Here is a 27670-nt window from a genome sequence, read left to right as displayed (position 1 = left end):
GCAAAATCATCTAAAACAGTCTGATACATAGTAAGAGAAATGTAAGCTTTCAGCTTTCAAAGAAAGTAGCAAAATTTACTTCAATAAAAATTTTAAGGTCCATATTTCCACAGACTCTGGGCAAGGTAATTTTGGGAATCCAATTTTTCTTGGTGATGAATTATAAAAAATAGAGGGTTGGTTATGTATATGCTTAATTTCATATATGTATGTGAATATATAAATATACACACATATCCATATATATATACAAACACACTGAATGCACATAAAAACATAGATTAAAAGAGATGAGAACAGCCCCTTCCCAGCACTACCCTACAAGTATGGTAGCACTGTCAGACATTTATTTTGGGGGCTTTATGACTCAGCTGTTGTAATTCAGTGAAGTTTATACTTTAAATAGGAAGCTTTGGATGCAAAAACATGTATTGTATAAATGAATTCAAAATACATTATTTTAGCAATAGTGAATTAACTTTTTTTTTTTAAAAAAAAACAGCAGCATCAAATGACCAAGAAAACTGAGATTCACAGACCAGCTATTGTGCATGCCAAAATTCCTTTTCAGGCGGAATTTTACTATGCATTCAGTATTATGAGTTCATTGTACAAAATGCGCACGTAGCAAATGATTACAGTACCCTACACTGGACTGTGAATACATATTAAATGAACACTCAGAATTCAATTAAATCTTAACAAGTTCGTTCCCATACTGGCTTTAAATACAAAGAATGGCAGCTCCGCTACTTTTCTCATCTAGTTATAATTTTTCTTTTTTCAAAGTATTGCACAACACTTCTTCAACATGGCTATTTAACCCTTACACAATTTCACTCTGAGCAGTGCTTTCTTGGTGATGCGAGCTACACTTTATTGTAGATCTCATCCTGCAGTCCACGCAGGGATCTCAATTGTTACTGAAGCAAGTCAGAGTCAAGTTTCTCCAAACTTCAGACGTCCTGGCTGTATAGGCTTATTTATAGTCTAGTTACAATTGCTAGCAAATCTTCCACTAACTTCAAAAAGGGCAAAATTGGACACTGTGTTGGTTCCATGCTGCAGCTTCATGCAACTTAATGGAACCACTTCAGAATTTTCACTACAGAAATTCACTACAGGCAACTTCTATGGTGCCACAAGCAAAGGGAAATCAGCCTATAAAAATAATGTTAAAGTTTGAACTCAGACAGGAAAACCTTGAAAATTCAATTACAGTTTCTACTCCATCTTATGTCTGTGCCTCCTCCTTCCACTATTGCTTTTCCATTGCGACTCTGTAATATATCCTTATAGCCTTACTGAGCCATAGCTCCCAGTGACTCAGTACAGCTGTACTGTGTTATTTGACCTGCACCGTGTGAGATGGCTCTCTGCTTTGAAAAGCCATATGTACAAGAATACTGATGGATGAAGGGTGGCATTCAGTCCTAAATTTTTAAGGGTAAGATTCTGCCAACAGGCAGCTTTGCAACCAGCTCCCGTTGGATATGCGCCAGTTTCTCGCCCCAGGTGCAGCTGTGTAACTCTGACTGGCATCAGTCAGAGCTCCCAGCACTTATTGAAAGAAACAAGTTTGGACCTTTTGAGCACTGAGCCCTTATAATCACTTTGGGGGGTTGCAGATAATATTGTAGTACAGAGAGGAAAACACGCGATCCCACAGGCCGCTTGTGGATTGAGAGCCAACTCCCCAAACCTCTTGGAGATTCTTTTCATTAGTCATAAGCGCATTGCTGTGGATTAGCTGATACATGCTAACACCTACACACGATGCACTGGGCACGGTTTGCAATCAAATGAAGATTATTTCACTCCAGTATTTATCACGCATGGCTTTAATTTCCAAATTAAAATTTAGATAGACACAGCAAACATTTGAGGTGGCAAGGACTTCACAGGTTTTGCCTCTGTATATTTATATTTTAAAACCACTTTGACTTTCTTTAAAATTCCAAAGGGTATGCTCTGTCAACATTTTCATCTGCTTTCTTAAATTGCCACCTTCCTGAAGCCAAAGAAGGTCTAGAGACATCAATGTTTGATTCTTAAGAGCAAATGCTCCCATGGGAATGTTGTTATTGCCATATGACTCCACTATGTAATTTATTTGTGAAATGCCTGCAACAAGGATCATAGGGGAGACATACGAAAAGCCTGGAAGTTGCAGAATGGATAAATACTTGGAAAACAAAGAAATATAGAAGCACTGAAGAGCTGAATAAAGGGAAGAAAGGTATCGATCTCTAAATGGGGAATGAGTATGCTTTAAACCAGGCAACATCTATGTGTAAGACAACACTAAACATCAACCTACTGCAGATTTTTGTGTTAGTTTAGCATTGTGACATCGCAGGCTGAGGACACCACCCTCCCCCCTCTTTCAAACCAGAAACATTTAAAAGACAATTAAAATGACTGCTTTAATTCCTTAGAGCTGTATCGTCTTAAATGAACTGTCATATTTTGTGCTTTACCTGCGGAAATCCAGAAGTGATCTTGTGGAAGCAGGAACCCTCTGATCGTTCCAGCTGAGGAAGTGGAACTGTGTCACTGTGCGGGTCTCGTTTGTCTGCAGGTTCTTCAGATAGAAGCTCCTCACAAGGAAATCCTCGCACCAGATGTGCTCCGAGACAAGGTTTACCTACACCCCACAGGAAGGAACAAAAGGACATCAGCAATTTCAGTTGCAAGCCACATCTTCAGGGTTGCAGGTGTAAAAGAGGTCTGGAATGAAGGAACCGCAGGTAAGTTTTATTTTTATTAGCAAATTGGCCAGTGTGGGGAAAATAATTTGTTTTCATTTAGCAATCAGTGCAGTTGTCAGGAAGGGGTTAGCTGCCACTGCTTTTTATTGAAAACAGAAAAAAAAAAAAAATTGACATCTTTAATGCAACAGCAAAAGGCACTAAATTGAAACTTTCCATCATTACATGAATGCAAAAGACACTGTCTGAAAATACGCTAGACTGCCAGTCACTTTCTGCTCTGAAATGCCCACAATGCATTGCCCAGGCTGCTCTCAGTGGTCTAAAGAATTGAAGTTGAATTCACGCGAGAAGTGAAAAGTCAGATTCTTCTGCTATGAAGAAAAATAAGCATAAAAACCACAGTTCGTTTACAGAGATAATTTTTCAGAAAATGAGTTTGCTCACATTTTAATTTAAATACCAATATTTCTTCACATTTTCCTATTCTTCATATTTGGCATTGTGGTATTATTTTCTTCCTCTACTCAGCCAGACAACTGGAAAAATCTGATAGCCATTGTCCACATTACACTGCAACAAAACTGGTGATATGATATTTTGGGCTAGATATGTAAAGCAGGAAAAAAAATGTCTATTTGTTCTTCTGACTAAGGCAAGAGGTAAAAATAGATAGCATTAATTAAAGCTATACAGAGGCTTTTCTGTGAAGATATACATATGGCTTTCCTAAGGCAAAATTTACTAATTCTAAAAACACCATTTTCTATAAAATACAAATATATGGTTTCACATTTCAACCACCTGGAAAATCATTTGAGGAACAAAATTGTTGTCCTTTTTTCATTGTTATACTTGGCTCATTATTTAGTAGGTTTTATTCAGCGGAAACTACCTTGCTGTTTTACTAACTGTGCTTGAATTTTTTACAAATCTAAAACTACTCAAAGGCACACTAAGTATATTTAAGAGCCTTCAGCTCAACTGCCAAGACAGATCAGCTTAAACACCATTTTGCCTGTATAAAATCAACCTGTACACTTACTGTCACATTTACAACCGGGTATTTTGTTTCGGTACCTCATAGATGTGGTAGAGATTTGACCCTTCGTCTGGCCAGTAGTGGTAGCACTGTTTGACTCCGTTTTCCATCAGGGGTGTCAGCATGACAATAACAACACAGCCGTTCTCCCAGACCATCTGCAGACAAAGAAAGACACCGTGGCCACATTGTGACTGTCTAATTACTGCGTGACATGTATAATTACTGCACTCAGACACACAATCAAAATTTATTCCATTCACAGGAAATTTATTTCATTTTCATTAGACACTTTTACTCTGCAGCTGCTTTCAAATCTCTGAATAAACTGGCACCATATTTTACATGAAATATTTAAGAATTTCCAGCGATTTCAGTTTGGGTCTTCCACAAAATCTCTCCTTGTTCCTGCTACTGTGCTCAGCTTCTTTTCTGTCAAACTTCTAGATACACAAAGGGAGCACTAAACGATGCTTGCAGAGCAAACCACTATTTGAGATTTGATATTTAACACTAAACAGCATGGAGCTACTCAGGTCACATGTACTAAAACCTGTTTGTATCCTCAACCCTGTGGGTTTTTTACAGTTTGCCATGTAAAGCTATTGAAGTGCTGCATTGATGAAACAATCATAAAATTTGCACCCGAACAACAGTAATGATGAAAAGGCAGAAAAATCCCAAACCAAATTTGTTTTTCCAAAAACATTTCAGACGGAGAAATCATCCCTCTAAAAGCACATTTATAAAAGATTTCTTGCAAACATGCATTACCCTTTCCTTTCCTTTCCTTTCCTTTCCTTTCCTTTCCTTTCCTTTCCTTTCCTTTCCTTTCCTTTCCTTTCCTTTCCTTTCCTTTCCTTTCCTTTCCTTTCCTTTCCTTTCCTTTCCTTTCCTTTCCTTTCCTTTCCTTTCCTTTCCTTTCCTTTCCTTTCCTTTCCTTTCCTTTCCTTTCCTTTCCTCCCTTTCCCTTCCTCTTCCCCTTCCCCTTCCCCTTCCCCTTCCCCTCCCTTCCCTTCCCCTCCCCTCCCTTCCCTTCCCCTCCCTTCCCCTCCCCTCCCTTCCCTTCCCCTCCCTTCCCTTCCCCTCCCTTCCCCTCCCTTCCCTTCCCTTCCCTTCCCTTCCCTTCCCTTCCCTTCCCTTCCCTTCCCTTCCCTTCCCTTCCCTTCCCTTCCCTTCCCTTCCCTTCCCTTCCCTTCCCTTCCCTTCCCTTCCCTTCCCTTCCCTTCCCTTCCCTTCCCTCCCCTTCCCCTTCCCCTCCCTTCCCTTCCCTTCCCTTCCCTTCCCTTCCCTTCCCTTCCCTTCCCTTCCCTTCCCTTCCCTTCCCTTCCCTTCCCTTCCCTTCCCTTCCCTTCCCTTCCCTTCCCTTCCCTTCCCTTCCCTTCCCTTCCCTTCCCTTCCCTTCCCTTCCCTTCCCTTCCCTTCCCTTCCCTTCCCTCCCCTCCCCTCCCCTTCCCCTTCCCTTCCCCTTCCCTTCCCCTTCCCCTTCCCCTTCCCCTTCCCCTTCCCCTTCCCCTTCCCCTTCCCCTTCCCTTCCCTTCCCTTCCCTTCCCTTCCCTTCCCTTCCCTTCCCTTCCCTTCCCTTCCCTATATTTTTCTTTTCCTTTCTCTTTTATTTTTGCTTTGCTTACTTTTTTCATTCTTCCTTCTCTCACATGTCTCTTTCCCCCCCTTTTTATGGAGGCAGAAGGGAAGTCCAGCTCCTGCTGCAGACCATGCACCCACCAAGCACAGGTACAGCAGGAACAGAGGAAAACAATGTACCTTCACTGCAAGCGCTACTGCTAATAATTTAGACCAGCTACAGAGCAGGGTACAGGAATCCTGCGCATTCACAACTGAAGGATTTGTGGATGTCTCCCACAACTGCAGAACAAGCAGAGATGCTCTGGTCTGGCATATCTCTGTTCCAAACACAGCCCACGGCTAAACAAAAAGGCTCCTATGAATTAATACCAAGTAGCATAATCACTAAAAACTGTTATTATAATGCTGTACATTGATGTTATATTTGCATACAACTTTCATTGTCTTTTTGCTAGCATACAAAATTACTGAATGAAGAGTAAACTGCTCTTTTCAGTGAAGGGTTATGTTTATTTCACAGAAATATTTATAAGCAACTGTATTGACATGTAAATTCTGTAAACAAAAAAGGCCTTTGTCTAAACTGTGCAAAGATGAGATGATACATTCAATTCAAGGATTATTTTTTTTTAATTACATATCAAATAAAAAGGTTTCCCATTCATGGATAATGATGCTGTCTTCTCTTTTAAGAATTGCTTGCATATAGAGAAATAAACAACAGTTTTCATGCTTTTTTTCTTTTATTTTGCAACATAATTAAAACAACTTTTAAAACTAGTTTAGAATTATTTAGATAAATTAATCTAGGGTTTGCACAGAATAAGGTTCTTTATAATTTTAAAAAGAAGCGGAGAAAAAATTACAGTTGAATGAAAATAATAAAAATAATCTTTCTTCTTTGTTTTCTCCGTAAAAAGATTTTGTAACTGAAATTATCTGTAATTGACTCATCCTCCTGTTAAAAACTAACAATGCCACAAACCCAGCAAAAATACATTAAATTGATAGATGATTTATTTTATAGACAGATGCAGATTTATCATTGGTATCTTTTTCATATTGCATTTGTTTTAGGCCACAGCTGGAAATCTTTGTATGTAAGAAAGATGATACAGATTTCATTCATTCTTAGTTTCACCTACTAAGATAAGAATTCAAAACATGTATCTTACTTTAAAACTAGCCCCACTAAATCAGTACTTTCATCACATAACGATTTAATGTCCCTCTAGAAGGTATAGAAGCTCATTGAAGCTATTACGAAAATGAGGAGAAACACAGTTTTTATGAGTATAATAAAAATACAATGATCTAGACCATAAACTAATCATCTAGCACTCTGCTTGTGCCACCCAAGTGTAACATTATAAAAGCCCACTCGTTTAGAGTAGAATCCTTACGGTTTGACAGCCCTGTTCATTGGTTCAAAGATACAGCATTTCATTAGAGAAAGGCTGCCTGCATCTCTGAAGATTTCATTAAGCATAAATCCAAATGAAAGTTAATTTAAACAAACAATTTCAAAGTTACTCCTGGGTATAATATTTCTTTTAGGTCATTGTGTGAAAATGTAGAAGTCAAATCTACTAAATCAAGAAGGCAATGCAATCTAGTGCCGTGATCTCTGTTACAAGCAATTGTCACAGCATCTTCTGTGCTTACCGTTGAGAAGGGATTTTCACTAAGACTCACGGCCCGTGAGTAGAGGACTACAGCATTTTCTTTGTTTAATCGATAACTTAAATGTTAGAGCACCAGGCTATAATCTGGATTTCTTTCCAAATAATGCAGAAGTGGCATGATTCAAAGGCAGTTTATAGTTTTACACTGTTGCCTGTTCACCACCCCGTGTTTAACTCGGTGGTAGTTTTTTTTGTAAGCTACATCTCCCAACACCTAATACTTTGCTGTGCTCTGAGTGCCCAGACACGCCCACATGTTAGAAAGTGCCCCAAAGAGTGACTAGTGAAAAAGTGATAATTTTTGTGATGAGTGAAGGAACAGGTATCATAGACCTGGTCTGCACAATCCCAGTTTAGCCATTGGAGAAGCACCTCTGGTTACGAAAGAGACATTTAACCTGGGCTTGGAGAATAGAGGAGGAGGTTCAGGTGCAAATTCACAGTAATTCACACAATTCTGAACTTTGCGTGCTTGCACAATAGACAGTAACTCACTGCGTATGATATAAGAATAAAGAGAATACAAAGTCAGAAGGGCAGAGGTTTTTGTTTTTAGGTAGAGACACACAAAATTTAGGCTTAGACTCCAAGTGTTAACTACTACTGTGGAAATAACCATATTAAATGAAACTTTTCACATTTGTAATTTAAGGTAACACTTTCAGGAGAAGCAGAAATGTTGAAGAGTCTTCTAAATGTAAGTGATAAAGTCTGAGTTCCATATAGGAGCATACTACAGAACTCTACAACACGTTTTACTGAAAAGGGAAAGCAGTGTATAATTTCGTGTGACATGTCTACCTTCAGTCTTTAGAGTAACATGCTAATGATCGTTAATGAGGTTCTGCTGTCTGCATCATTCTCAAAACATTTCTTAGACAAGAAAAACACCATCCCTTTCCATTTATTGCAAATTAAAGGCTGAATTCTGCAACCCGAAGACGAGCAGCCTGACATCCACAGGATGCCCTGTTGATGAAATCCACCATGTGTAGAGACTTCATGCTGTGGTTATCTGGCATGCCAGTCCCATACAAAGGGCTTCCTCACTGGAATGAATTATATTTATTATGTATTACTTGCAAAGAAGCGCAGATTCAAGCAAGGAAAAAAATCAAGTTACAAATAGGAGAAACAGTGCCACGACATTGCCACAAATCCGATAAAGCGCCACTTTTTGAAAGCTTGTATTTTAAAATTTCCTTGTTTAGTAGCTTGTAAATAAAATGGTTAACACAAATTCCTTTATTTTTTTCAGATCCTTCATAGTTTTGAAGCTTCTTTTTATAATTAATGAACCCCTTCACCCTTCTTCTTCAGCCATTTTCTTCTTTATTTTAGTGATCGAGACATCACAAGGTATGTGGTCCAACCAGACACTCTCCTTTTGACAGGGACTGGTGGAGAAGTTTCTAAAATGCGATGATTTAGAAGAAGAAAATAGATGGGACAATTACTTAAAACCAGCCTGTTCACCAAAAATAGCAGGCTAGTCACACCAGCTGTTTTCTGGAAGAGATCTCCAGCAAACTAAACAATTTAGCTTTTCAGTCTTTTAGACTTCCCAAATAGTTGGTGAATGCAACTATATTGAAAATTAGACAAACAAGCAAACAAACCCCAAATAATTCCTAATCATAACCAAAACTCAACATGAATAAACACAACTCCTAAAAGCAACAACAAAACCAGGTACTAAGCTTTGCTCTATAACATATTAGTCATCCCATTACATATCTTGAAAGCAATTAACTCAAACGTGACTTCTTTCAAGTTCTCCCTTGGAAATAGGAAACACTGTACTGAATGGAGATAGTCTGAAACTGGTATTTTCTGAACTACTTTAAAACCAAACCCCAATGTTTTAATGGTTTAAAAAAAAGGAGGGGATCTTTTAATTTTAACTGATTTTTGTTGTCAACTAGAACTTCACAATGTATGCATGTCAAAAAGAAACCTTTTTTTTGTGAAACATTTCGGTTGGAAACAACATCATTTTACATGAAATGGGTCAAATCTGGCAAAGTCAGAATTGCCATTTGCAAAGTCATAGCTGTGTCAGACAGCTAAGTAAACCTGTAGGTTGAAAACTTAACGATCAGCAATCTTTATTGAAGTAAAAAAATATCTGACCCTTTCAGTTGAAAACATGGCTTCAGAGAGGACCATATATAAACATGGCTGGCTCCATGTGTTATGCCCCTGCTATCGCAGCAACACTTCTTTGAAAATCAATGGGAAAGACAAACTCAAGATGACTCAATACACTCTTAACTCAAATCTTATTATTAAATAATTTAAATGAGTGCTATTTAGTATTGCAGTGCTGACAAAACCACATTAAGAAGGGAAAGTCCAGGAAAATAGTCAGTAATTAGCTTTTCACTTTAGCATTGGAAAGGTGGAACCTAAAAAATAAATAGATAGACATTTTAAAAGGACTACTTCAAGTACCTTCTCCAACAGGAGCCATAATTAGAAGTGAGCATAGTAAATGCACACTCCTTTCCTGAACGCCTATGGAATTCTTAATGCTGTATTTATTTCACATTGCTTGACAAGTTACTGGAGCTCTAGGGGCTACTGTTCTGTGCCTATCTCTCCCTTGCTGTTTTTCTTTTATTAAATTAAAATATGCATATTTTACACATTGAATTGCTTTGTGTCGCTTTTCATCTGCTCTTCTTTCTGAAGGTGAGAACTGATTAGACATGCAGGAAGTCCCATTCTAGGCAAGAAAAATAAAACCTGAGAATCAAGATTGCTTGAAAGCACTGTATTCTACACAGAAAAAAAAAAGGCAGAAAAATAATTTGTTCTGTAAATTAATTTCAGCACTCACAAAACATGCCAAACTGGGAGCACAGAAACCAGGAATTAGAGCAGGGGATGGTTTGGTACAGTTGCTCCTATGCAGCCCATGGGCTTGGAACACCAATTTTTCAGGGAGACTCATTCAGCTACAAGGATGTGGTCCACAGGGCCCACATGGATTTGACCTTGGAGATCACTGAAGGCTAATCCTTTTTGCACAGGAAGCAATCAACTGACAGTGTTTTATATTTCTTTTGTTGAATTCCAAAACTGGAAGATAAAAGCAAGTGTTGCCAAGCAGATACACAAAGATTCAACATGTCCTCAAGATCATAATTCAGGAGTTCAGTTCTTAACATGCAGGTATGATCTGGGAGGGAAACAACAGTCAGTTCTTGAACTGATGCTGGTGATATGGTCCTGAATCTGGGTAAAGAAAAACTATTCTAAAAATAGTACAGATTATGAAACGCAGGACTAGGGACAATGAAAAGCAAATGGCAACCAAACTCCCGGGCTCACAAAAGGGGTCTGGTCTTTACTCTAGAGACTTGTTCTGCACTTTACATTTAATAGTCTTGCAATAAAAATAGAAAATAATCAAAGGAGAAGAGATGAACTCTCATCACTCCCTATAATCACAATAGTGCAAACCTCCACTCCAGTGAGCTTTCTTTTTGTTTGTCAGCAATAGATACCCAACTTTAACAAGAATGAAGAGCATTCCCAACTGTAAGACTATTTCATGTATTGGCAAATAATGAAGGAAAGATGGGATAATGAAAAGCACGAGTTCGATTCAAAACATGTAGATTTAAAGCTCTTTCTCACTTCCTGGAGGAGCATCCTAACAACAAAGGGGCAGCACCTGAAGTCTGCCTTCCTTGTCCTGTGTCTGACTCAGTGCTGCTCATGAGTGGTATCTGCTCTGTCATTCCTGCCAGACTGAAGTCCTCCAGGGACTAAGGCACCTAACCTAGGCTACAGACCTATGCAGGCAAAAAGCCAGGAAATTTTCTTGTCCAAAGTACAAGTGTTGACTGTATTTAATCTCATAACTTACTGCTGTAGGTGCTCTGAACTCTATTGAAAGTCGTCAAAATGAGGTAAATAATATTTCTCTATTCCTTCCATAGAAGTTACATAACATTCATACACTTTTAAATTATGTTGGTCATGGGGGGGGGACATCACAGAAAAACAACAAATACTTACATAAATATACATTGCATATGATTTGATTTTCTAGGACAACCAAGAAGTATATTGGCGTATTGTTTCAGGCCACGTGACAAGAATAGCCTGATCCTTCCCTCTACTTTACCTACTATGGCAAAACAAATTTAAAAAACCCCACGAAAGTACACTTCCCTCTAAGAAGAGGTGATGGGAAATAAGGGCAAATGTGGGTAAATTTATGAAAGGGAAGCATAATGAGGGGTGTTTTCCAGAGGGAAAAATTATAGCCTCCTACAGAAATCTCCATTTGGAGATGACAAACCTTAGGAGACATGCAATTTATAAAACTGGCATAATTAGGAACAATTTTTCACTGCAAGGACAGTTAGTTCTAAATATCCTAACTCCTAGAAAAGTTTCTTGCATATTATCATCCCTTGCTTCTTAGAATGCTTTGCAAGTTAAGACATGTACTTCACGTCAAATGCTTCATGGAATTATAACCCAGCACATACAGAAAATAATAAAATTTTATGCCTCCAGAATTATTCACAACATGGAACTCCTGCTGCGAAAACTTGTTATAGATCAGAAATGTTCTACATCCTTTTTCTTTTGAATTATGTTCAAAGAGATGTTGAATTTTAATAGCATTATGTGAAAGAGCTGAGTGAAATCTCACTGAAGCTGCTGGACAAAATCATCACCTTTCATACATGATAAATGTAAGAAACAAGCAAGCTCTTTTATGGAGTCTGATAACTGAAATTATAGAAGTTATCATCAAAAACAAGAGAAATGTGAAACATATGGACCCATGAGTTTCTCTAGAAACTGGTATGCTTAATGGAGAGAGAGAAGCATTAATCAACGCAAGATGATTAACCCAGATAAGCAGCAAAAATATGTAAAAGGAATAAAGAAACCTCGAGCACAGCTCGACAAACTAGCATTGTGACTGTAGTAGAACAAAAACAGAAAGAAAGGTTGGGGGTAAAACACTGGGTGAATGAGGTTTAGAAAAAAGAAGTTATTGCCTGTTATTTGACTCTGCCTTTGTTCAAGGAAATAAAACTCTGTACTTTCTTTGTAAATAAAATGGAACTATATCAAAGCAAAATCCTATCCTAGGGATGAATTCTTTTTCCAGCTGAGAAGAAAACAACCCACAGACCTGGCAAATTGTTTAACCAGTCAGGTAAAAATGGATTAATACCATGTGAGGAGAGGCATCCAGTTTTCAAGAAAGGGAATTGTAAGGTGGAATTCCCACTGAATCAAAATAGAATCAATGAAGGAGATATCTCTCAGAAATAGTAATTGGTAAAAAGAGATGAAAACAAGACCAGATGAAATTAAAAGAAGATTTAAATCAGCTGGAGGCTTTTCAAAATTAATTAAAGTAGTAGCTGGAAAATTTCCAGAGCAGTCTAAGAGATGACATGCAGGCAAAGATGAAATCTCTGCTTGAGCCGCAAACACAGAGTATCCAGGCAGATTAGGAAGCCCTGTGGCAAGACAGATCAATGACGTGACTGACAACACAACTCCTGCAGGCTAGAAAGTTTTCAAAGAAATAGGTAAGCCAGGAAAGTTGGAACTAAGTTGGTACTTGCTGACTTAGAGGAGATATGCCAAGAATATAAAGAGCTGGACAAGTAAACTGAAGGAACACAGACAACTGTAGAAGTTTGATGCCTGGAAGTGGTCTCACGCCATTAGAAAATCCAGATTAAGACTCTTGCCTTTTGAACACATTTGAACAACATTTGAAAATGATCAACATTAGGAGTCAGGACTATCTCCAGCTCAAAGACTGCATCCTTGGAAGAAAAAATTCCACTTCTAGCAGGTCAACACAAAACCCCAAATGAATAGAAAGATGTACAGAAAATGCTGAGTCTAATGGCCAACTCGAGTGGCTCAAGCTAGATGTACTGAAAAACAAAACCCACTCTACTTCCTCATCTTACCAAAAGGACATAATCTTCCAAGAAGTGGTCACTAGTGAGATGACTGAAACTGGTCCCACTCCAGTCCCATAGTGGTACTAGGCATGGATCTGCTTGCTAGTAGTAAGAATGCTAAACAAGATGAGCTTGGACAAAGCATCATCAATGTTTTATGAAAAAGGTTTGTCCGGTTTGGGAAAGAGACGACACTGAGCTGACCATGATCTTTGTTCAGATCTAGGTGAACTGAAAACAGTAAATGAGGATTTGATTGCTGAGTATCTTAATAGTACCTGCACAAAACTACTGGGCACTGAATCAAGGCAACAGGTTTTAGAGGGGCCTGCCAATAAAACTAGGAAAAATGATTATTCAAAACTAAATCATCCGTTTGGTCTTAAATAAGAGATAATGGATGTGACCACGTGATTATGTGGGTAACAGACATGCAGAGCAGCAGACACTAAAGACACTGTTAGAGCTCAAGAACTGGGTTCCTTTTGGAAGAGGCTTCCCTTCAAGTGCATCTGTAGCCTTCTCCCTCACCAACAGGTATTTGATTCTTTGGACCACTGAAAAGCCGGTCTAAATTAAAAACTATGAACTAAGTACTGTGACGCTCTGCAAATCCATTCCTAGTGGGCCACACTGCTTGATAATGTAGAAATAATCACTGATGGGTGGAAGAATCTAAAGCAAGTTCAAGGGAAATTAGGTTTAGAAACTGTATCTTTGGAATTTGAGCATGAAATCTAGACAGTCAGGACAAATCAGGACCAGTTTGGATTTCATTATGGGTATCAGCTATGTTGTAAATGCCAAGAAAGCTGTCTTATCCTTTCAAGTAAAACAAATGACTTATAGACAAGTGTTTTCTAGAAATCAGCTTGAAATGCCTACAGGAGCAGAAAAAAAATTAGCAATTTCTTGCTGTGTTGGCCTTTCAACCGAGATAAAACAGAACGGCTGATGCCCACCATGCAACTAGGCTTTTGGGAATCTTAGCAGCTAAGTCTCTGCAAAAATAGGAAGCAATACATTAGTAAATTTCCACAGTCAGTGATGCCAAGCTCCAAGAGTTTCTGCTGGACTTGCTAAAGCATGACATTGTGCATTTAGACAAGGAAGAGCAGAATAGTCCCAAGTCTCTCTGGAGTCAGTCACTCTTCTCTCCATGTCAGAAAAGTGCTTCACTTAGCACACAAAAGGGGAAAAAAGCAACACAGCTCAGCAACAGCTGGTATTAAGTGCAGAAGCGAGAGGGAGGAGAACCACTGAGAAAATGTATCAGGAATGAATAACTGAATCTATAAAAAAACCTGGTGGCAGCACCGTGGTTTGTATAAACTACAGAAAACCATATTCTTCTAAACATCAAGGACTCTGCCCTGACTGGAGTTAACACTCCATTTTCTATAACGAGTTCAGGTTTCCCTGCATTGACTTAAAATAGGTACTACTAGGCAAATAACTGATGCAAACTTTGCTCCTGCATCTGGACACAAGAAGTTCAAGCCACGGCTTTTGATATGTACAGTGTGCCTATTACATTTCAGCAGTGATGTTCTTTAAGTTAATCTCTCCTGGCTTATTTATTACACCTAGTTGATACCCTGGGCAATGTAAAAAAGCCTGAGACAGGAATTGGTACATTGACATGTGGTCTGTAGGAAGCTTAAGAGTAAGAAAAGTGGGTGATGCACCCATCTGACAAAGGTAGACTGTTCTGCTGAAGCGACAGACATCATCAAAATAAATGTAAGAAACAAACTTTTCTAATAGAAGAAACGTTAAAAGAATACAAAATCAAAAAACGGACATGCAGCACACTTGACCTGAACCACATCTGCCAAATGGTTTCCGTGGAGATGTATACAACAAATCTGGTGGGGAGATGGAGTGAACTTTCACTGACAGATGATTGGGAGGAGAAATAGCTAAAAACAGTAGAAGGAAAGTGAAAGAGAGTGAAGACTCTTCACTCACAAACAGCTTGAAGAAATAAAGTCAAGGAAGCGACCTTTTGAATATAGAGTTGGAATGAAGAAGAATGGATCACGAAACAAAGAAACAGCATTTCAGTTCTACTCACTCTGTGTCTGTGCAAACACTTTGCCTAGCTGCTCAGATTAGAAAGGTAGAACAAAATATATTGTTCCTACTATGTTGGTATGACTAATTTTGATCTCTGTGTCAGCAGCCATGCTCATACAAAGTTTGTTCTTTACATATCTCCTTTAAAAATGACAATATATATTTTTTCAATACGTAAGGGTGCAATTACAGGTAAAAATATAAAAAATATAAACATACAAAAATTCAAGAATACACAATTAAAAACCCTCGGCCTTGGGAATAATAAAGTATTACTACAGAATAGCTAACAAGGTACTTGATTGTACATGTTTAACTTAAGAAACACGTTTTCAAGTATCATGCCTGATATAAGAAATCCACTCACCAAAGGAAAAAAAGATACTGAAGACAAAAAATTGCAAGTTACTTGAAAATTTGAGCCAGAACAACAGCTCAACTGGCATCAAGCAGAAAGAATTTGCTCTGGACTTCTAAAAAATAGACCCAAAATATCTCAAACTGAGCTTTTATATATCCAGGCACCCAAAATCAAACAAACTTTGAAAATTGTTTCTTGGTTCCTCATTAGAGACAGCAGGAAACCGTGACATGAGAAGTGCCTTCGACAGGGATCAGTTAACGCTTTCTAATCATAGACAAGTGATGCAGATGAAGACAGAAGATGATTTCAACTGATGCAACCGCCTAAAACATAATGGCACTTCTGAAATTTCAATGTGGACATTCTTTATCTTCAGAACAAAAGTTTCTAAATTCACAACGCAAACCGAAAAATAACAACATATGCTCATGTTGACAGTGAGTCCCAGTTGACCTCTTCCCCAAATAGCTTCAGTAAGCTTTCAGGCACGCTTTTACACCTACAAAGGAATATGTAATGCAGCACATCCATCACGCAATCGCACACACCTCGCCTGGCAGTGTGTGTATGTCCAAACCTGAGAGCCACATGAGCACATAAAAAACCTGCATGCTCGTGTGCGTGCATTGGTAACTACTGCCTTTAGCACCAGTCCCCCCAAAAATTATACACCTGTGTAACCTTATGCAGCAGGGTCTTAACTCGGCCCTTAACTCAACTACCTGCAATAGGGAAAATGTATAAGAATTTAAACATATTGGGGAACTGGGGCATGCGAGAAGTAGGTTCTAATGGAAAAATTCACGGCACATACTTATAGGTCCTTTTTGATCTGAAGAATGACAATGAGTTCTGGCTACACTCTTAAGAAGGTCAAGACCTCTGAAAATCATCCAGTCCTTGGCAGTAGTTTAATTATGGAGACCTGGGTTGAAGTTTGCCTCTAAAATGTGAATACTTTGGCCTGAGATTTTCAATATAATTTCCAGATCAATTATTTCTTAGCAGGGTTTGTCACATAAATAAATGTCCTTAACATCCATGTACTAGATCTTTAAAGACATTTGAACGAAGGTCTTTCCATCTATTGTAACTCAAGCGGAAGAGATTTTTATACACTTTACATTTCTAGAAGCATGTGAAAATGTCATTTGTAACATAAATTCAATTTTCAAAACCATGTTTAACTTACCTGCCAGAAGTCAGCAACAGTAGCAGGGAGAGGGCCCTGGGTGGCAATATATGCTGGGTTTCGGGGATCATGGTCCATCTGGAATACGGAGAGAGAATACAGTCTGGTTTTATTTAAAAGCAAATCCCTTGCTGCTTTAGAGACAGAAAGTACACGAGGGCAGACACAAGCGACTTCCTAAAGGACTGTCATGTCCCTCCATCCTTTATTGGCAAGCAAAGAATTTTATTTCTATTTATAAGCTCACAGGAGAACTTTTTCCACAAAAGACTGATGCTTCCAGATGAATACTGGCACACATGATAAGCAATGTCCTGTGTCCTCAATATGCAGCGCAAGATCATTTATGCCGGTTGACAAAGGCATTTATTTGAGATTAGTATTCATGGCTTCATAGCAACCTAGAAGTCCTTTCAAACTTTTTTCTACATAGAGTGTTAAGAATTCTCCACACATCTAAAAATGTTCTCCATTTCCACAAGGGCACATGTAACTAAAACCCAGCAAAAATGGGGAACAAATTCAGTTTCTGGCTTTTTCTGGTTAGCTGATTTATCTAAATGCATGGATTTGGCCTCAATAGAGGAAGTTCTGCTTAAAGACCTTAATTATTACATTTAATTCAAGTAGCAGAAAATTCACTGAGCAGAAAAAATAAAGAATCTAAGAAACAAAGCCATCAAGAGTAAATAGGATTAGTGTGCTACAATGAATGTTTTTGAACTGATGGGTGGCTTTCTTGGTTCTAAATCTTGGGACCTATTCTGCTGAAAAAGTAGATCTGCTGATGGGATTAAAATACAAACAAACTCATTCTAACCCTGGACTGGGCAAGACAAAACTTTGAACATAAAGAAAAGAGACCCCGTTCAACTCTCAGATGTATGGGTGTGACTTGGTGACACTGAAGTCGGTGAGAGTTAACTTTCACCCACGTAGCCGATGACACAATTTGTCTCAATGCACAATTCTGTCCTATAAGTAAAGACCTGAATAAGACTGGATGTGAGTCACATTTACATTAACAGGCAACTACTAAATTTATTCATAGCCTATCAAAAATTTCAGTGATGCTACATGTCAGCATAAAAGAAGGAACCTCATAATTATATGCAACATAAAAGAGGGAAGAACCATAAAAGAACAGATGTAAGTTATTCTAAAAGAACAACTACATGATGAATGTTGCAAAACAGAAGAGATCACTTTTATGTTTTTAATTTTCTGATGTATAATTAAGCTGGACTTAATATTAAAATTCTCTATGACAACACAACACAACACAGGTAGAATGAAGTTACTGAACCCATTTAGGCTAAAAGCTAACTTCTAATTCACCAGCCACAGTTCTAAAAATCGCTGACCAGTGTGTCTATAATACCCCCATTTCATTCTGTGCTTCATTGAGATGCTTCTCTTATCAGTAAATAACTCTTCACAACATAAAATTGCTCACAACAAATTTCAACCTCGCTTTCTTTGCCTTTTGACAAAAGCAATTCTGATAGCAGGACATTACTATTGTGGGTATTTTGAGATCAGGAAAAAACTAGCTTTCTTCAGACGGCAGCATTAGCAAAAAAATGTTAGGAACCGTGTCAAAATTGGTTTTGTAACAATTCAGACACTGAACTAAAACCAGCTGAAAACAACAGCAAATGTCACCAAGCAAAGTCAGGCGAAAAATTTGTTGGTTTTTTTTTTTTTTCATTATGGTTGAAATAATTCCTGTTGTTGTTTTCTTTTGAATCTCACAGAGATGTATGGGATTTAATTATGTGCTTAAATGCTTTCCTATGCTGGGAACTAAAAATCTCAGCTTAGAAAAACTGATCTGCACTGTGGAGGACTTGCTGCTCCCAGTGGAAACTGTTGTAGGCTGCATCTACTTGAAAATGATGTCACTTGTCTAACAGCTCAGAGCCTGACTTAGAAATGTAACCAACAGTGAATACACCAAACTTTAGAAAAACAATAATTTACTTTGAATTTCTTCTTAAGCTAAATTCTTTTGTATGTAGACATGCCAGAAAACAAAGGCAGAAGAAATCAAGGATGATGCAAAAAGCGCTGTCATGGGGGAAATACTTCTCAGCATTCAGACGATAAATCAGGAATAGGCCAATCTTGGCATTTCAGCATTAATCAACCACTGTCACAAAGGTGCTGTTGGAACGTGGCAAACATTACAATAAGCACAGAGTAGTGAAGTGTATCAGCAGTTTAACAATAATTCAAAAGACAATTACAATTATTACATTCCAAGCACATTGTGTTGCACAGAAACAATTACAGGCAGAAACTCTTTTTGCCTGGGATAAATAGGAGATGGCAGAAAGCCCTATCACACTATTAAATGATCTTTAACTGAACAAAAGTAAGAGAAAAGACTAAACTAATTAAATGCAATTCCTGTTTTCATCAATTTTCTATTATACGTACTGTTTTAAAGGCCCCATATTTCAACAAAAATGTAAAAAATCACTGTTCTGGTAATGCTTGATTTAATGTGAGCAGTTGACTGCAAGGGACAGTTCTTGAATGTTTTTGTTATGTTCTTTTTTTTTATTCCCTCAAGGTCACCAAGAACACCAAGGGCGTCTTAATCTATCAAAGGTAACAAAAGTTGAATAAAGAAATAAAGTCAGTAGTGGGTTTTAAACTAACTAATCAAGGATCAAAGTAAAACGTTTTATTTTTTTATGTCACTAGTCATTATATTCGTTCAAGGATCTCTCAGATTCCTCACTTCACAAAATAAAACAGAAAACGTATTCTCCAGAGAAGACTAGAGAACAGCAGGCTCCGTACTAAGCATTAAAACAAAAATTGACTGCTTGCTAACATTTTACATTGGAACAACCTTCAGAAATCGCCCTAATAGTAATTGTTCAAAAAGAACAAGATTTTTCACTCTATATCCCCATCAAAGGATGAAGTTCACAAAGCTTATATCGGAACTGGATCGAACAGCCATTTTTGAAAAGAAAACCTGCAATTATTACAACTGTCCTGCTACAGTGGAATTCTAATTTTCTGCTGCAGTACAAAAAAGGCAAGTCTGGTGATAATGTTTCAATTTTGTTTTCCATGATTTTGTATTAGGGAAAGAAACGGATCAAGGATTACTATAACTGACCATGCAACTAACTGTGGTGCCTTTTGTCACTACCACTGTCAAGAGCAAATGGAAATAAAAAGGAGGAGCATTCAGATTTACCATCAGAAAAGAATCACAGATTTTTTTAGGTTGGAAAAGACCTTTAAGATGATCAAATCCAACCATGTCCCTAAGTGCACCACTTAACCATGTCCCTAAGTGCCACGTCTACACGTCTTTTAAATACCTCCAGGAATGAAGACTAAACTACTTACCTGGGCAGCCTATTCCAAATACTACAGAGAACTTAAGTGGCACGACATGTGTTTCTACAGGGCTTTGTAACAGAAGTAGACTTACACTACCTTAAAGTAAGAGATTGCACTGCTGCGTCATTTTGCTGATAATGCTGATGAAATACAGCTAAATCAATACACTCTGGGAGCAAATCCTCAAATTTATTGTATTTGAACTTAAAAGCAGTACATATGGATTCTTTATTTAATAGTTTTCTAAAACTGCATACGGTAGTAAAATGTCAATAGGTATCAATGACCATTTTGAAATCTCATGTAAATGATACACCAATTCATTCCAGCCTTTCACGTTCCCCCTGAGCTTGTCAGATCCTTACTATCCACAGAGAAAAACGATGGGTGAGATGTGGTCTCAGTGGCACCATTTTTACCTTGATCTAAATACTCTTGAGTCCAGCTGAAATATTCCTAAAACTGTATGAGATCAGAATGAGACCCAGTGTAGACTAAACATGGATGTAAAGAAAGTTGAGCTCTCATTAACACCTTAAAATTTGTACAGATTCATGCTACCATGGAGTTTCCAGATTTACTGTGTTTATAATACCAATAAAATCTACTTTCATACATGTATTTATTACACAGGGTATAGTCAGTCTTGAGAAGTAAAAAAGCATATTTGTTTTTGTAGAAGAAAGCATATCCAGCAAATGTAGATGAACTTTGTAATCACATTCGTCTCAGCATTAAAATGAAAAAGGTACACTAGTCCTCGTCTTCATGTTTGAATTAAAATTTAAAACAATTTTTAAATACTTCCTTTAAAACCCCTAATGAAATGAAAGAAGTAAATCTGATTGTGAATGCCATTATGAATTTGAGAGTCTATTCTTGGTGATGAAATTTGTAAGCTGTGTTTGAACAAACTGTCATGCTAATGACATTCCTCAGTCTGGTGTCTTCAATAATAAGCAAACTGAGTTTTTAAATGTTGTTGATGGGATTTTTTTCTCTCTCAGACACCCTATGAGGAAAAACAGAATTCCCATTTACTTTCATGACCTCTGATTTAAAAGCAAAGATTGCACATTATTTACTACTGGATGATTTTCCTGAAATTTAATGAGGACTAAGTACAAATATGACAGATGTAATTATCACAGTTTTATTCTGCACAGTCAGGGTCTCCTTGTGCTGTAATTGCAAGCCTTTCATTCAGCTGCCAATAGCAGAGTTATTATCATAGTACTTTATGTTATTTCAGAGAGGAGGGAAACAGATTTCTACCCCACTTTTACCCTGCAAATTCTCCTAAGGACTCTTTCTGCCTGTCCTCACGCTGCAGTGAAATTAATGACCTACGGGAAGCACTTGGACTAAGTCTCTGCTTATTCTCCTCACCCACTCCCGGCCATGGTGAGGCCATCAACCTAACCTTGGTTTTCACAACATATTGGAGGGAAAGGAGATCGTGAGGGGGTAGCACTTCTCAAAAGGAAGAAACGTGGGCAGGTGGCCAGCTCATTGTCTAGCATGGGGATTTTTTTTTTTACGGTGTACTGCTGCACTCATTTAGACTTAAGTTAAGGCTGAGTGAGCCCCAGCTGGAGACTGGACCACTGACCCAGAAGCTGGAGATACCCAGCGACATGTACATGACTGGAGGCCTCTCTTCCTGAAGTTTAAATATAATTACTTTATTTTACACTCTTCCCTCACCAGAAATCTCATGTGTGCAGGGAGGAAAGATGCTCTTCCAGTCAGTTCAGACTGTGCTTATTCCATGTTATTAATGCCCATCTTGCAGTTCGCTACAATGCGCACTTCTAACCCAAGCACCGGCAAGGTGCAAATGCACCAGAAACATCACTGTATTGACGTGATAATTACTGAGGTTATTTAAGTTGAAAGGCAGCAGTGTGAAGGAAAGAAGTGGTAGGATTTTTGCAAGAGTGAATAAAGGCCAACCTACTGGCACTCCACATCCACTGTACACTTACAAAGATGTCAATTCAATGTGTGTCTGCTAACTGAAAATATCTCAAATAAACAGCAGTAGTGAGAGTGTGTGTGTCCGGCTCAGGCTGCAATGATTGCACAGCCACAGTAAATACTGCAGAATCAAGTGCCCAAGGTAATATTCCAGTAGGCTTCCGCGGCAGGGAGCAGGACTGAAAGTCTCTGTCATTCCTGTAATCTACCTCATTATAGAAGACCTATAGCAGATTAACAAATATGCTTACACTAACCTGAAGATATTTAATTTGTCTTGAAGTAAACTAGTTTGCAGAGACTCTTTCCAAACTACAGGCTTGCAAAGTAGTGATTTCCTCCTACTAGCTTCCCACTGCATCACCTCCAGGAAGCACACATTTTTGCTACTGCTTTCAAAATAGAAAACGACTATTGACTTAGTGAAACAAACTTAAAAAACCATCTGGAGCATCTCTTTCCTTGGAATAACAGGTCGTCTACACAAATGTGGGCTGTGGCACTCCATGTCCCTATCTTACCAAAAAGAACAGGAACTCAAGAGTTTCTCTTGGCAGCTTTTCATGGCTATGCAAGATAGTGGGTGCTTGTCCCAACTCAAAGAAACACTTGTGCACCCACTTACCTCCAAGCATAGTAATATTTCTGAAAGACATATAGAAACAACCATAAGAATTTTGCTGTATCAATGTGACTTGTTTTATTGGACAAAACTCTTGAGTCTGGAAAAGCTACAAAAAAGCAATACCTTCCAGCTTCCAGAAGAAAGCATCCTTAAGTGCTAGATGGAAAGGCCAGATTACAAACCCATGTAAAATCATGACAGTTAAACTATGGACGCAGAGCCCCTCTGCCTGCATTAGCTTTGAGCATCCTGACAAAGGAAATCTCTTACCAGTTATGCCAATGGGATATCTTGGTCCTACCTCTCCACCCCAACACTACTTAATCTAATACTTCTCTCATCAGTGTAAATAATTATCAGAATTACAATTGCAATAGGCATATACACACATGCAAGAACTGATCTCTCCCCTAAACAAATTTGTGTAATAAAACCATTTAAGTTGCATCTAAAAAGATTTTAGGGCAGGATGCAGAAGCCTTAGTTAGTCAATAAAAACACAGCATCTGTACTGCTGCCAAAGCTGAACATGGCTTAGCCCACCTACAGATGCTGCAATTACACTTCTGAACCATATTGTAGTCATGTGAATTGCAATCGAACTCTTACAAGAACACAGTATCTCACTTCCAGTGAACACCTTCCACGCTTGTGCTTGCTACAAAACCTCTCAGTTTCTACTATGGTTTGACCAAATACAATTCACTGAATGTGCCCTGAAGACAGGCAAAAAGTGGCCCTGAAGCTGGGCTACTGTGGATGATTTTATAAGCAGGATACACATTCACTGGAGTGCCAAGTTACTCTGATGCACTGCTGATTCAGCTAAAACTTGTTCTAGTCAGAGATATACTTAAAAGTAGTCCAAAACTTGCTCTAACCTATGCACATTTACACCGTCTTCTAAAATGTCAGCTGGCAGTCCCTGAAGTGTGCAGGTGCTTTGGTTTACCCTCCACCCTAAGCCAAAGACAAAAGCATCCTGAAAATATTTGTTGGGATTTTTTAACTCTTTGAATATAACTTTTTTTTTTCAAGGAAATGAAGCTTTTGAACTCTGCTGAAAGTAACTGGAACAAAGCTTAGAGAACAGTTTCTATGTACTTGTGGGGTTTTTTTTTTAAGAAAAAAAGTATTGTCAACAACATTGGAAGGAAGCAGCCTGTAATTTCATGCTGTTGCAAATTGTCAGCTGCCTTGCTCCCACAAAGTGATTTAACCGGGAGAGTGATACTCCCCAGGAAAATGAGGTGGTAATAGCATACACAGCCCACTACAGTGAAATCTAATTCTCTATCCTAAGTTCTTTCTTGTAAAGTTTCCCTATAATAACTTTTTAGTGCCTAATTAACATGAATAAGAACCACGAGCAAAAGTAACTCCAATTCCAATAGTCTCACAGAGGTCAAGAACACAGCGACGTTTTTTTCCCTTCAAATGGATATCATAACACTACCATAGAGATGCTATGACAGAGCAATGCTACTGCCTTTATCATACTTGTTTTGTGACTAAAAATAGAGATACTTTCTCTCTATAACCTTCCACAGAGAAGATTCAGCTCATGTAGGGTGAGAAAAGGCCACTGGGCTACACTGGAGTACTCAGAGGCAAAAACTGCTTCAACCTGTTTTGTAGTTTGAATGAATACACAAGTGGTAAGTGATCTCGTTCTTACTTTCAGAACAGCAAGCTCAGAGAAGAACTGGGAGAGCTACAGACACACTAAGTTATGCATCTGTATGGCAACAGAGGAAGACAGGTAAGAGGAATCCTACCACAGATGTTTAGAAACCTACGGAGTTCAGCTCCCCATGCATACAGAAACCATTCCTCCTACAACTGCAGCTAGTAGGGTAAAGCAAAAAAAAAAAAAAAACCAATCAAGTTTTACCTCCACAGCAAAGGAAAAGCTTCATTAAGAGTGTATAATTGAGTTTTGTAATCTATAAATTAATAATATCAAGTACAGAAAACCTGACAGTACTATAAGGTAGAGCAACAATTACTGAGTTATTTCATTTTCTTAGAACATAAACATCAAGGGTATTGCACACACATATAGAAGATTTTGTTCTTTTCAGCTTGAAAGGACAGCCAAAGACATCAGCATTGTGAAGTGCTCACAACCTGAGGTTGCACAACCTGAGCAGTGAGATGCCTCAAGTCAGCATATTTTAACAAGGAAAGACAGGGAGTGACTACTTGGATTGTTTCTCATAGGCAACTGTACTTACAATTGGGCTAGCATTGATGTAGTCTGAATTGTCATGGCTGTTTTCAGCTTTAAGACATATCCTGGAATGATCATCTGCAAAGGAGAAAACAAGAGAAGAAAGTTTCTATATAAGTATTCTAACCCACTTTAAGTTAAACAATTCAAAGTCATATTAATGTGCATTTCAAGACAGGCAAATGCTAAATATGAGAAAGTATATTTCCTTTTAGCTGCCAAACTAGCACAGCCTTGATGCAGCCACAGCATGACAGCCTGACTCAGGAATGAAGCACTAAGATTTCACAGGTTGAATATCAGAAAGCATATCTTCATGAGATATGCTTCTCTTGTAGAAAGAAGGGGATCTCTACTGCTCAGGAAGTTTACAGTTCAAAACAGGCAAACCACCAGAGAAAAAACAGTATTATAGGAAGCACTCCTGTGTTTGCAGTCTCATGGAAGAAGTAAGTTGATGGACTTCGTCCATCTAGCTTCTCTATAAAACAAACAGCAGGAACAATGAAGTGCTATTTAGAGATGAACAGTACATTAGTCTGTCCTGATTAAAGACCAGCTACACTAGTGACATAGGGAGGTGATATAACTTGGAGAGCATTGTGGAAGAGATAAAACACAGACAACAACTGCATCTGAAAGTACAAGTGGAGCACGTATAGACATCTTACACTATTGATAAAGTAGCTGGTTCAGACACCACTAATAATCCCTGAGCATGGAAGACTTACTTAAGTTATTTGCCCATTGTCAAAATTCTTTTATCATTTTTTAATTTGTATTTTTTACTGGTGCTAGCTCAATTATGTTTCAAGCTGGTACACTCCAAACTCTAGTACATTTTTTTCCTACTTGTCTGTATTCAGACAGTGACAATGCACGTCCGCCTCTGTTCCAGTCATCTAGGCTTACTTTCTGCTAAGAGAAAAGAAATATTTCTGCATCACAAATCATCTCATAGTGATGCTGCTGTCTCAAACAGGACAAGCTGCACTTGAGAAGTGCTTCGTTTTTTTTTTCCACTGAGTAAAGAAAAGAAGACTAAAACACATGAAGATAATTTATGCTAGGGATGTCCAGGTCTTTACACATGAATCTCAAACAAATTGCACCTGATACATAACCAGCACAATTTATACTTCTCAGCAAACTGATACTGCACAGTATATTGTGGTGAAAGGTTGTGGAGCTACCCTTTCTACAATCATCCACAGATGAACACAAATGCTGATGTTCTGAGAAGGTCTATCTATCAATTATTCAAATAGACAAAATCAGAGTAGATGATGTAGACTTTGTCCACCTTTGTATCTTGTCTAGTGGCCTGTGACACTGTTCTTAACAAAAAAATTATGTCGGCTTTTAAAATGATTAAGTACCAATCATTATTTTAATAATGAGGAATAATGTGAGATATCAAACATTATAAGCACTACACAGGAAAGCAGAGACAGAGGGTTTGGGCTCTGCTTAGGTTTATTCACCAGTAACGTCAAGGCAGTTCAACATGTGGACAAGTCAAAGGTGTGCCTGTGAGAGTGTTTTTTATAGTCACTCAATCTCATCAGCAAAATTTAACCCACCTGCATGAGCAACCTTCTCCTGGTATAAGATTAGAGGTGGACAAGTCACGTCAAATAAATGAAGAGCCTTTGCTTACTACTCACATAAAATTATTTACCCTGGTAAGGTTTCAGCACAATAGAAGGATGAAAAAGACAAGAAAGGCAACACATTCATGCACGTTAATTCACTTCCACCTCACTTCAGCACCCCTGCACAAAGAGTCTGAAACATAAAAATGAACTTGTGACATTTGAGATCTTGGGGCTACCCAAGATTTTGTACAGAAAGATTTACAATAAGCATAGTCATAGAGTGCTTGAAGAACTACAGCTCTGAAACCTTTTGGCTATGCAGGAGATATGCAAGTTACATATGTTAAATGTGGTCTCTCATGTATCTTAAGGTAAGTAAGCACGCAGGATAAGCCCTATTCATTGGATAGCAAAAGTGTTTGAACTAATCACCAAAGAAAACGTGTGAAATGTTTTCAAATGGATGAGGGAGAGAAAGCAGACAGTGATTCATCACTATTTAGCAACAAGATGTCAGTGTGACTCTCCAATACAAGTCAAGTGTCAGATCAGTAACTTCAGTATCTTTCTTTTTAAAGCACAATGTTTTATCCAGACTCTATGATATAGTGTACCACATCATTACCCTGCTGTTTTGGAGGGTTTATCAGAGGGTGAGACATCTTAAGGCTTTGGTCATGAAAAGGGGGTGAAACTTCAGCAACAACAACATTTACACTCAGAAAAAAAAAAAAAAAAGAAAAAAAGAAGTGCGCAGAAAAGGTTGTACATGTGTTTTCTGCATATATCAAGAGTTTGCACCCATGTGTGCTTTAGTTGCAGCATCAAGCATTCATATTGACAATGAACAGATTGTGCTTGTCTATGCCTGTTATCACCTCAAAGCTTCTAGGAACTAGCATAATAGCTCTTCAGAAACAGAGAGAAAAAGAAGGAAAAAACAGAATACCATGCACACCATTTTCCTACATTAACTATAAGCAACTATAGGGAAAATGCCGACTGTACATATTTTTTTTGGTTGTAAACTGCATACTGATGATGTTAGAAGCAAGGAAAGAAAAGCAAGGAAAGCAGGAAATAAAAGAAGGGGATGAGAGAGAAGGAAGATCTAAGATGAATCTCAAAAGTGGGACAGAAAGACGAAGAAATAGAAGAAGAGAAGGATGGTGACAAGGAAGAGAGAGAAAAGATAAACGCTATTACTAGCTACTGCAATCTGGTCAAGCTACAACTAGTCAACAT

General features: G+C 38.2%; 1 protein-coding gene across 1 annotated transcript in view; it reads right to left on the bottom strand.

The window, feature by feature from the left end:
* Positions 1-27670, bottom strand: part of PTPRN2 (protein tyrosine phosphatase receptor type N2) — a 653541-nt gene that overhangs the window by 31476 nt on the left and 594395 nt on the right. Inside the window, exons 16-19 of the mRNA XM_054058934.1 lie at positions 24832-24905; positions 16621-16698; positions 3792-3911; positions 2481-2647 (exon numbers count right to left, since the gene is read on the bottom strand). Of these exons, the coding sequence (XP_053914909.1) occupies positions 2481-2647; positions 3792-3911; positions 16621-16698; positions 24832-24905 (439 nt within the window). The remainder of the gene's footprint in view (positions 1-2480; positions 2648-3791; positions 3912-16620; positions 16699-24831; positions 24906-27670) is intronic.

Source organism: Cuculus canorus, chromosome 2 (genome assembly GCF_017976375.1).
Source record: "Cuculus canorus isolate bCucCan1 chromosome 2, bCucCan1.pri, whole genome shotgun sequence".
Classification (NCBI taxonomy): domain Eukaryota; kingdom Metazoa; phylum Chordata; class Aves; order Cuculiformes; family Cuculidae; genus Cuculus; species Cuculus canorus.
The sequence above is the reverse complement of the archived record's forward strand: the minus strand, read 5'-3'. Positions and strand labels throughout refer to the sequence as shown.